At 31.9% G+C, this 12,385-nt stretch overlaps 1 protein-coding gene across 5 annotated transcripts in view; it reads left to right on the top strand.

Annotated features, from left to right (window-relative positions):
• MGAT4C (MGAT4 family member C) overlaps nt 1-1,454 on the top strand; it is a 222,467-nt gene extending 221,013 nt beyond the window's left edge. For all 5 annotated transcript variants that reach the window (XM_060656843.3, XM_060656845.3, XM_060656844.3 and 2 more), the window contains one exon: nt 105-1,454. In XM_060656843.3, the coding sequence (XP_060512826.1) occupies nt 105-1,246 (1,142 nt within the window). In that variant the 3' untranslated portion in view covers nt 1,247-1,454. The remainder of the gene's footprint in view (nt 1-104) is intronic.
• The last annotated feature ends 10,931 nt before the right edge of the window (nt 1,455-12,385 follow it).

The following is a 12,385-nucleotide window of genomic DNA, read 5'->3' as shown; positions in this document are numbered from 1 at the left end:
TTTACCTAATACAGTAGCAGGCCTAAGGGGAAAAGAGTTTTGTCTCTGTTATTCAAAACCTATTTCACATTTAATTTGTCTTCCTTCTGAATTCTTTTGTTCAGGGTTTCTTACCATTGGACTGTCGTCAGTGAAACGAAAAAAAGGAAACTATTTACTTGAGACAATCAAGTCAATTTTTGAGCAGTCCAGCTACGAAGAGCTGAAGGAAATTTCAGTGGTGGTTCATCTAGCAGACTTTAATTCATCCTGGCGTGAGATCATAGTCCAGGATATTACACAGAAATTTGCCCACCATATTATTGCAGGAAGATTAGTAGTTATACATGCTCCAGAGGAATATTACCCAATCCTGGATGGCCTTAAAAGAAATTACAATGATCCAGAAGACAGAGTCAGATTTCGTTCCAAGCAAAATGTAGATTATGCTTTTCTGCTTAATTTTTGTGCCAATACTTCAGACTATTATGTAATGCTTGAAGATGATGTTCGATGTTCAAAAAATTTCTTAACTGCCATCAAGAAAGTCATTACATCCCTTGAAGGAACCTACTGGGTAACTCTTGAGTTCTCTAAGCTTGGCTACATTGGAAAACTTTATCATTCTCATGATCTCCCACGTTTGGCACACTTTTTATTAATGTTTTATCAAGAAATGCCTTGTGATTGGCTACTGACTCATTTTCGGGGTCTTTTAGCTCAGAAAAACGTGATCCGTTTTAAACCATCTCTCTTTCAGCACATGGGTTATTATTCATCATATAAAGGGACTGAGAATAAGCTGAAGGATGATGATTTTGAAGAAGAGTCATTTGACATCCCCGATAACCCTCCTGCAAATCTGTATACCAACATGAATGTTTTTGAAAATTATGAAGCAAGCAAGGCTTATAGTAGTGTCGATGAGTACTTTTGGGGAAAACCACCTTCAGCAGGAGACGTCTTTGTGATTATATTTGAAAATCCGATTTTAATTAAAAAAATTAAAGTGAGTACTGGAACAGAAGATCGGCAAAATGACATTTTGCATCATGGAGCCCTAGATGTTGGGGAAAATGTTATAGATTTCAAACAAAGTAGACAATGTGTTACTTACTTAAGACTAGGGGAATTCAAAAATGGAAACTTTGAAATGTCAGAGGTGAATCAAAAAATTCCATTTGATATACATTGTATAAGGATATACGTTACCAAGACACAAAAGGAATGGCTGATTATTAGGAGTATTAGCATTTGGACTTTTTAGCCAATTAAACCGAGATGTCCAGTTCCTAAAACAGGCTTTCCTGTTTCCTTTTTTGCTACCTTCCTCTTTTGCTACTTTTGTCCTTTGGAGGGAAAGCAATGGATGAGACATTTTAAAAGAAAAGCCTAAGCATTTTTGCAGTTTTGATTTGCATATTGTCAACATAATTTTACTCTAATACACACTTGAGTTTATTTTAACTTCTGAAGTTGGGTATCAGTGCGTTGTGAATTTCATTTATATTTTTAATGTTATCGTGTTTGTTCCAAATTTTCAACTAAATGTCAAAAAGGTGACATGAAGGATTCAAAATGAGAAAATTTAGTTTGCTGGATGGTGAATCTTAAAAAATAGTTGCCAACTGTATGCACTTCCTCAAGAATTGATAATTCATTATGTCATCAGATAGCTCTTATTAAGCATCTGTGTGAATATGCAGTTGGTTAGAATGATAATTTTTTTTCTTGTAAACATAGATTTTCATAGACTTCCAGGCATCTACAATGAATACCTCCTCATAGAAGTGATGGCTTTACAGCAAAATTTTATGTGTAGGTGAGGTTATGGAAAGAAAAAAAATGGCTTAAAAATATTTCTCCCATGATTATTTATATAAAAAGGGGCATTGTTCATTGTATAAAAACAATTGAGCACCTATTGTTAATAAATTTTCTGTGGGAAGCAGTCTTTTCTAGTTTCCCTTTTGCAAAAAAGAGTAGTTATGCTCGATATTTTCAAGTTATATTGGGTACCTACATTTAATAGAAGAAATTAGAGAAGGCCTATAGTTAGTTCATTCTTACATTTTCAGTGTATGCAGAAAATTTTTGAAATTGATTTTATATGTTTTGTATTAAAATTCATACAATTGAAATCGTTGTAATCTATCATATACTTTTTTTAGAGTTTAAATGGGCATCTTATAAAAGAGAAAAGTAGGAAACCAAGAAATCAGTTAACTTTTCTGTATTCACAGCTAGTTCATAGTAAAGCCAAAGCGAGAGATCGGATGTTCTGATATCCACAGTGCTCTTTCCCTTATGTAGAGATTGCTCCTCACATAAATTATGCTTTCTGTTCGCCTCTACATGAGTCTGAGATAATAAGTTATGCTATCTTGAAACAGCTAGTATAATTCTTTCATAAGTCACATTTTCATTCTGTGGAATAAACCTAAAAGTGCCCGAAAGGATGCTCTTGTATATGCACCCAAATGGAGAACAAACTTTGCTAACTATTACTATAAGGGACTGGACAGTTATGCTAAAACCATGTGTCCTATCAAAGCATTTCAGGACACCTTAGTGCATCGTAAAGACATTGGTTGTTCAGAATACCCTGAGCTTGTCGGATCCTCTCTATTTTTTGACAAACAGCAAAGATGAAGGTGTTTACTGTGAATATATGAAAAGTACTTCAGGTAAATTTATGGAGAGACTCAAATATATATGTTTTTATAGATTAGAAAGCATTTTATTCAATCTATCCAAATTGATTAAATTAGAAACTCATAAAAAATTGGGAATTTTTTTTTCTTTTATTGATACAATAGCTACTGTGTATTTTTTGCATCCAGTTGCTATAGTATAATAAAGAGAAAATGTGAATCTATAAATATTAATATTTCCTTGCACAACTGAGTCTTAAGGTCATATGAAAAAATGAACACTGCCACTAAACTATAATCTTTGCCTTGATTTGGAGGATATTTGCCAGACACTTAAAGACATTCTGTTTTATTGGCTTTTATCATCGTCGTTCATTAACTGGCTAGTTGTATAATATTCTACATATATCTCAGAAATTACAGATAATCACTTTCTCCACTTTTAATGATAAAAGGTACACAACAAAGACATGTAATATCAAAGCTTAGGCAGACTCCTTGGAGTGATTGTAAACTTCATGGAGTCTGCCTAGGTTCTGAGAGTGTTTCCAAAGACCAGCCATTGATATCAACTTCTGGAAAATGCTTCAAGAAATATTGCTGAGGGTGAAATTGAACATTTGCTAGAAAATTATAAATGTAAATGTGATTTAAAGTGGTTACATTTTATCTTAAGCTTGATCTTTTCATTATAGAACCCAGGTTTTAATAAGCTGGTCAATCACCTAAGGATGTGTCTATGTTTTTTTATAGATTAAGTGGAGGTCAACCTTTTTAAGGAAAGACTTGGACAAACAAAGATTCTCTATTAGGGACACTGGGACAAATAACCTTTCTTTTTCAAAAAGATAATCTGACCAAGCATTCTTCACTTGAATCAATGTTGCATTTCCTATATTTAAAAGTTCTGAGTAAGGCTCCTATAATCTTGTCTCCGAGACATAGAGCAAAAAGACACTTATTAGGTTTAATCATATTCAATCTGTTATTAAGCATAATGTTTCATCAATGTCTCTCTTGGCAGTTTTTTAAATATGTATATATATGCATGTATATATATATGCACATATACATATATATACATATATATATACACACATACATATATATATATACACACACATACATATATATATATATATATATATATATATATATATAATTTTCTTTGTTACAAATATCTATTGAAAAAACACTGGAATGTAACATGACAGTTGAGGTATTTATTTGCTATGTAAATAAGATGCTGACAGGGTTCAAGCACAAAATATGTACCTTAAATAATGTCTCAGTTTGTTTATTGTGAAATGACTAAAAAGTTTATTTACATTTAAGATTCTTCTCCTTAAGGGAGCCTTTTCAGCATTTATGAACATCAAAGAAAAGCATTTGTAAAAGCACAATAAAAATATGGAAATTACACATTTTTGGAAAATACACATTATAGCAGCAATAACATGTCTAGATATAAAAATACATAGAAAGTGTTAATAGAAGCACTTTTGAAGTATCACTAAAAACCTATCAGCTTTTATAACATAGATATTTTCCAGATATAAAAATATAATTTAGAAACCAAGTGTCATTTAAAGTTACTTTTCTCATATAGCTACACTTATTAGACTAGAACATTCCATTTCTTACTGAACTATTGTTTTTGGGACTTTTCATAAAGCTATCATAGAAAGACTATAATGTACAATAATGGCATACAAACAAAACAAATATTTACAAATTATAAGAAAGGGAAAGCACTTGGTCTTCTAAATGTCCATATGGCACAATATTTGCCAGTTTGTCAACATGTTCTTTAGAATGTGGTGCCCTGGATTAATATGGAAAACACTACTCTCAGTGCCCTTTAACATATGAAGATAAGAGCGTGATTCTCTTCCTTTGCCTTTTCAGTATTTCCATAATAGAGTTTAAGATTACATTCATTTTTATCACCATACTATCGACTAATAGAGCTCACCTTCAAACTTCATCATGACATTTATTACTGAAAAAACATGATTTGCCATTTTGTATATGTTCAATCAATTCTTTGAATGTTTCTTTTAAATTTTAATGTTAATTTCAAGAAAATTTCAGTGTTTCTTCTGATCCATGGTCTCATACTTTCCTGCTCTTGACTCCATCATTCAGGGTTTTAACATAGCTCCCCAGCTTTATGTTACCACAAATTTGATATGTGTGCCTTTTTCTCCTCTCAGGAGATACAATGGAAGGGTCACATAGACCTGAGTTTGAAATCCAGTTTTGCAATTACTGATTTCCTCCAGATATGAGGAAAGTTATTTAACCCTTTTGAATCTTAGTACCTACATCTATAAAATTGAAATAATTTTACCTTGTAGGCTGTTAGAACTGAAAATGAGATAACCAACTAATCAATCAAGAAACATGTTTCCTCTCTTTTTAGCCATATTATATATGTAAGCAAAGATATGGCCCTTCAAAACACGACCAGAGGCCATCGTCCTGATCAATATCATAAATTCCATTATCTTCTTGAAATCTCATTCTGACCACCTTTTTATATGTATATGGTCCAAAAAATGTCATGTACAATCATGTAAATGCCTTCTTAAAATCAAGATAGTCCTGTCATTCTATTATATTACTCTAGAAACCTCATCCAAAATGTGTATCTTTTGTTCTTAATATTCTCATTGTATTAATGATCATTAATTTTTAAGAAATCTAGACATTTATTTTGAAAATTTAAGTAAAAAAGGCTTTTTGTAATTTCTAAAATTTTACTCGAGGTGAAGTTATCAGAATCTTTTTTTTTTAATATCAAGTTTCTGTTCTTTGGTATTTTTTCCATTACTGGTAAAAGTTTTAAGTGCACTGGCTTATAAATTATCCGGGCTAAGATGTTCAAACTTGAAAACAGGCAGTATACGTCCTTGTCTACCATGACATTGCTTAGAATTCTACTGCTTTGAATTTCTTCTCTGTTCATTTCAGGATTATTCTTGTTAGAAGGAAGAAGGTCATAACGAAACATAATTTGATTAGTTCTTGTTCTTTGTTTTTTGTTTGCTTTTAACTCTTTTTTAAAAATGTTTGAAAATTATCACATCATTGCATAGATGGTTATGTGGATCTCCATCTAGATAGATCTCTATCGGTGTGTGTGTGTCTGTGTGTGTGTGAGTACACCTATATGTATACATATATGTATGTGTGTATAACCGTAGATATCACTGTGTGTGTATATATTTGAATATATGTCCATTTGAGTGCATTTGTATGCTTGTGAGAGTAAGAGGACAGAGAAAAGGATTGAGAGATGTGTGTATCCTTAGTATTATTTGTGACTTCCACACCTCTGCCTATTCTTGGCTTTAGTTTTCCTAACACACTGTCTTCCTGGTTTTGTCCCCCTTCTGAACTGGCTTTTGGTTACATGTCCTTAATACTTTATACATCACATTCTTTAAAAATCATAATTCATTACGAATTTTTTTACAACCTCTTAGATTCTCTAAATTTCTTAAAAGTTTATTTGTTTATTAGAGGATCCCATGTCTCTCCAAACAGGATTTCACTTTTAGAATTTAGAGTTTAAATTTATTTTATTTTAATTTCTTAACATTTGAAGTCTAAAATATAAGTTGCAGGGGCGCCTGGGTGGCGCAGTCGGTTAAGCGTCCGACTTCAGCCAGGTCACGATCTCGCGGTCCGTGAGTTCGAGCCCCGCGTCAGGCTCTGGGCTGATGGCTCGGAGCCTGGAGCCTGTTTCCGATTCTGTGTCTCCCTCTCTCTCTGCCCCTCCCCCGTTCATGCTCTGTCTCTCTCTGTCCCAAAAATAAATAAAAAATGTTGAAAAAAAAATTAAAAAAAAAAATAAAATATAAGTTGCAAAGCATTCTCTTTCTAAACTATAAATACGATGAAAACAAGGTCATACTTTCCCCAAATTCTTGTCTCTTCCACCTCATTAATCTACTCATCCTGGTTACTGTGATTTAAGTCCACAGTAGTACTCCCTTCATTAATTCCAAAATCTTCTGAGATGTATTAATGTTCTATTTTTAACATTGAAATTGAAATGTAGATTTGAGGCCATTTTCTAGATAATTGGATATGAACATCTATTCTGAAAAACATACATTTTGAGAACAAAGTAGTTTCTTATTTGAACTATTATTCCAGCTTCCCATTTTACTGCCTAGGTAGTCTCTTCAAAAATTTTCCCCAAAATTCATTTTATTATAAGAGTGATAAAACGAGTCAAATCTTTATGCTCCTAGAAAAATATAAGCATATTAAAAATATAGTATGTTCAAATTTCATGTCTTCTTGGAAGAAAAGTAATACCCTAAATAGCCATCTCTTTAAATGGCTGAATTAAAGATACATTAATAAGATTCTCAATATTTTTTCCTTTTAAAATGAAAATTTTATAAGGTATATACTCATTAAATTTAATATGTAGGAAATTATAATTTTATTTAATGATTGTTTAAGGGTGAACAATGACAACGAATAAACAGCATTCGAAACCTTAGCCTATACTTTCAACATACTATGTGTTATTACAGCTTTAACTACCATAACCAATGTAACTTACAGTCATTCTGCCTAGCTGCAGATAAATACAACTTTAATGCATAAATAATCAAAACTCAATGCATAAAAAAAGTTTGCACTCATAATTGAAAGCTAACTATTGAAAAAATATTTAATTTAATGTGTACTCAAGGCTTTGGAAGAAATGTAAAGAACTTTTCTCTTCTCCCTTCTTGTTCACTTCACCATCTATTACCAAGGATATAGAATATCTGAAGTACTGCACAGACATATATGGCAATCCCGCTTTCAATACTCAAGGTTTTAAATTCTATTACAAAGCAAACATTTACAAAATGCTTTTATTGTAATTTCATCTAAGTCAATTTTCTTATTCAACTTACTCTGCAATATGTCCCCAACTTTTTTGAAAACAGTTCTTAAAACATTAAATGCATACTTTTCCCCATGAAATGCTTCACACTGGCTTCACTCTTTGGCATATCCTATTTTCCTATCTTTAAATAATCTATCTTTCCCTCCTAGTTTTAAACATACTGATAGTCTGCCACACTTAAGCATTGTTATTTCACACTGTTTACTTTATCCATAAGTGGAGTACATTTCTAAAAAGTTAAAATAGTGATCTTGATTACTTTACCATTGTCTATCTTTTTAAATGTTATTCCCTCCTATTACAAAATAAATACAAGGACTTAAACTAAATTTTACACTTTAACAATTAATATTACAAAAGGTATTGGGAGTTTACACCTTTATATGTTTTTATACCACATTGGACATATTTTTGAATTATAATTCAAATAATTTTGCTATTTATTTAATTAAGGAATAAACATAAGAAGGATGATTCCCCAAAAACTCATTTCCTTGATTTATAAATCAACCTAAGACAGTTATTTTCAAAAGGGCAATGGATTTCTGCTATTGGGAAGAATGATGTTTTTTTTTTTTCCCTAAATGAAAATATCTATAACCTTAGCTTTGTATAGAATTACAATAAAGAAACTTTCTCATATGAAGTAAATATCCAAATTAAAAATATAAAAGTCCCGTTAATGCAATTTTCACCTCAAATGTTCACCATTTCTTAAGCTCTAAGTCATATGTAATTGGGCACAAAAACTTTGTTTATTGTATATGGACTCTTTATCCACCATAATTTAGTAATCAATCATGACCTCATTAATGTCCTTGAAAATCAATTAAGAGAAGTAATTATATTGGAAAATCATTTGAGAAATTTGTCGGTAATAGTGAAGAAGTTTTCTAAGATTTAAGTGTGTATTTGAAATATCTATAATTTAAAGGTTGGAGACACAGACTTAAATCCCTAAGCCCAAGTGTATATTTCTACCCTCTTTCTGCTGACTTACTGTAACCAGTCTTGAACACAGTCAAAGCAGGCAAGAAACATCCACTCAAAATACTCCATCCTATCAACGTCATAATCAAATGAGCCACGATAACAGCCTCTCACTAATTTAACTCCAACTGGTGGTGAGGTACTCCTTTCAAATAAGTTCTCTAAGGAGAACTTGCTGAGCACCCTGGGAAGGTAAAAATCACAGCAGAGGTGGTGTTACATACCTAAGCTGGAAGGATTCAGAAGGAAAGGTTTTCTTCACGATTTCGCCTTAAGTAAGTTCTTACCTTTCCTCTCAGAGATACAAATGATCATGACTCAACTTTTTAGTCTGTACTATCCCTCAGATTTTACTCAAGCACATCAAAATGCAATTTATGAGAGTGTCAAAAGACTAGTGCAAATTTAGTGTTTTTACTTACTTGACCAAATAAATCAGAATTCCAGATTAGACTCGAAGGTCTATTTTGTTTGCCATTTTACTACATGGATAAACTCTTCTCTTCCATGGGATGTTACAGCAAGATGTCTAAAGTAAGTTGGGTAATGAAGAATCTGAGTCATGTGTTTTTTTATAAAACTGATAAAAAAATGTAAGTGCCTTCTAGATAAAGCAACCTGAGCTGACCATCTTTGAGAAGTGAAAAGATATTTTGCAGTATTTCTTTCTGGTAAACATCTCAGTTGACTAAACCAATTTAATGTAGCTGGAGCTACACATTATTAATCAGCATACCACCAGGTAAAAAGGTGCTTAATAAATAATGATCTGATGCACGACTGAAAATAGCAATCATAAATACCCTTCATACGGTGTGACCCTAACATGTAATATTTTGTTTTAGAAGAAGAAAGTAACATTTGCGAAGTTATTTTGATAATATTTACTATATTTTTATGAATATACTTAAAATATTACTGTCAATGTAAATTTTATCATTATGAATAACTAAATTTATTATAAATATATAAAATTTTCACCATTTTTCTGATTTTCATTAGTAAATTTAATAACAACTGTTATAATTGCTCTCACAATATTAGATTTTGAAAAGCACAATTTTACTTAACACAACAGACTACTGCTTCATTATATTTTAATCTCATAAGTATGCAATCGGTTTTGCGTTTTTAGTCACAGGTTTTAGAAGTCATAGAGGTAGACACTGTTTAAATTCAAAAACACATTTTTAGTAAGTTAAATATCAACTTTATGTAACATGTCAACATTCTAAATTAGTCAATTTATTAGTCTTGCCACATAGAATATAATGCAAAACATTGATCATTTTTATTTAAATTTCTTAAAATTCCTCCATTTGATTTCAGAGAAAATTAATATCTGAATCTTAAAAGCACTGCAAATTTGAAATAATCGAAGTATGGTAAGTTCAAGTAGTTAAATCATTAATTTTCTTCATAGTGTATTCAGGACAGATAGTTTATTGAAATGAATGCACAGTTTATTGAAATGAATGAAGGCAGTTATGTCCATGTAGACGTAAAAGTAACAAGAAATATATTGTAGGGTTATAGTGAGATTATCCTCACTAAGCATTCACAGGTTTTAAAGTAGTGTAGGAGGATTTTTAAGTAATGTGTCTAATTCATAATCACTTCAATGGCTTTCAGTGACTTGACCTAATAATTTAGGTTATATTTCCAGATCACAAGAAAAAAAAACAAATTTTGTCAATTTCATAATACATTCAAGTTTATTATTTAATAGAATTTATTATATTACTCGCGTCTACCAGATAATTCAGAATTCACCAGTTGCTTCCATCCTTAATGAAATTGCCTATTAATCTATTGGAGAGATATAAAAATATAAAAAATCAGATGTTGGTCATTATGCAAACTAAACCACTAGAAGAATTATTGGATTTTATCCCATTTAATTAAAGAGTGACCTAGGAAAGACATTCAGTTCCCTCTATTAACTCTTAATTAATTTTAGTAAATTAATAATATTTCTTTAAAATTGAGTGATGAAATCATGATGTTAATAATTCATATTTAGTGGAGGGTAAAAGAGGAGGCCACAGAGTGAGGTTAAGATATTTAGTTAGTTTATTTAGTTAGTTTTAGTTCCAAAGAAAAGGCATCTGTGCTAATAAGAAGAGGAAACAAAAATGAATCTTCTCCAATTTACAGATTATTTAACGTAGGTTCAGCACCCAGAATAACTCTCACATGTAAGCAACATGTTTTACGCAACTATGAGACACAATGAGACTTCATGTTCATTTCATTATTTTATTTAATATGTAAAACAGTCATATGAGATAGGAACTATTATTAAACCTAAGAACATATGGGGAAATTGTGTTTTACAAACCTGTCCAAAGTCATATAACTAGTAAGTGGCAGACAGGGGATCCTATTTTGGGTCTAATTCAAAAGTCTATGTTTCTAAATACCTCCTAGTTATGATAAAAGTATATTGACAATGCATATGGCTATAAAACGACTATCTAGAAAACATGACTATATTAAAAATAATGTAATGTTTTAAAATGAATTTAGATAATTATAAGCCCTTCAAGGGAAATATTTGTTCTCAATTTTTAAAACTCGAGTATCTAAGATACTTGCTTCTATAATGTATTTCAGTGAACACCATTTACAGCCTGGAAGTCTAACTCTTTTTTTTTTTTTCCTAATTTTAGTTATTTAAGAGAGAAATGAAACTCATGGATTCCAGGTAGATTAAAGGGCTCCAAAAGTTGTAATTTTGAATGAATGCATTAAACGATGGTCTTTTGTAACACCAGACTAAAATCAGACCTTAAATCTGCAAATTGGTGCTTTGGCAATATGTGTATAACATTTTTGGTTGATTAAATGAATTTTTAACTTCTCAGCTAATATATTAGAAAGAGTATAAGACACTGACAAACTCTAAAGCTTCATTTATTAGCTTAGCACTTACATGTATTAAGTGCTTAATATGTAATGGGTATTCTCCTAATGGGTACATTAAAATGATGGTTATCGCAAATCATTATGTAAAAGAATCACCTAGATAGTTTATTCAAAATGCATATGCCAGGCTACTAGATTCTTTTTTTTTTTTTTTTTTTTTTTTTTTTTTTTTTTAATTTTTTTTTTTCAACGTTTTTTATTATTATTTTTGGGACAGAGAGACACAGAGCATGAACGGGGGAGGGGCAGAGAGAGAGGGAGACACAGAATCGGAAACAGGCTCCAGGCTCCGAGCCATCAGCCCAGAGCCTGACGCGGGGCTCGAACTCACGGACCGCGAGATCGTGACCTGGCTGAAGTCGGACGCCTAACCGACTGCGCCACCCAGGCGCCCCATACTAGATTCTTAACAGTAGACCTGAGATGGGTCTACGAATTGGCATTTTTAATGTATTTCAGTTAACACTCATGCAGGTGGTGCCTGAACTTTTTTTAGAAACACTGTATTGAACCCTTAAAACTCTGTCAATGACTATAATTCTTACTTCACAGATGAGATATTTCAGGGTTAGAGTTAAGTAATTTTTTCAAGTTCACACAGTAGAGATGAATCAAACTTCTGACCTGGTAAGTGAAATCCTAAACCCAACTCTTTAAACTCTGTTATTACCTATTCATATTTATCTAAAGTAGGTTTTTTAAAAAATTTTAATGTTTATTTTTGAGAGAGACAGAGAGACAGAGCATGAGGGGGGGAGGGGCAGAGAGAGAGGGAGACACAGAGTCCAAAGCAGGCTCCAGGCTCTAGGCTATCAGCCCAGAGCCCAGTGCGGGGCTGGAACTCACAAACTGTTAGATCATGACCTGAGCTGAACTTGGGACACTTAACCGACTGAGCCACCCAGGCATCCCT

The sequence above is a fragment of the Panthera onca genome, chromosome B4 (assembly GCF_046562875.1).
Source record: "Panthera onca isolate mPanOnc1 chromosome B4, mPanOnc1 haplotype 2, whole genome shotgun sequence".
Classification (NCBI taxonomy): domain Eukaryota; kingdom Metazoa; phylum Chordata; class Mammalia; order Carnivora; family Felidae; genus Panthera; species Panthera onca.
The sequence above is the reverse complement of the archived record's forward strand: the minus strand, read 5'-3'. Positions and strand labels throughout refer to the sequence as shown.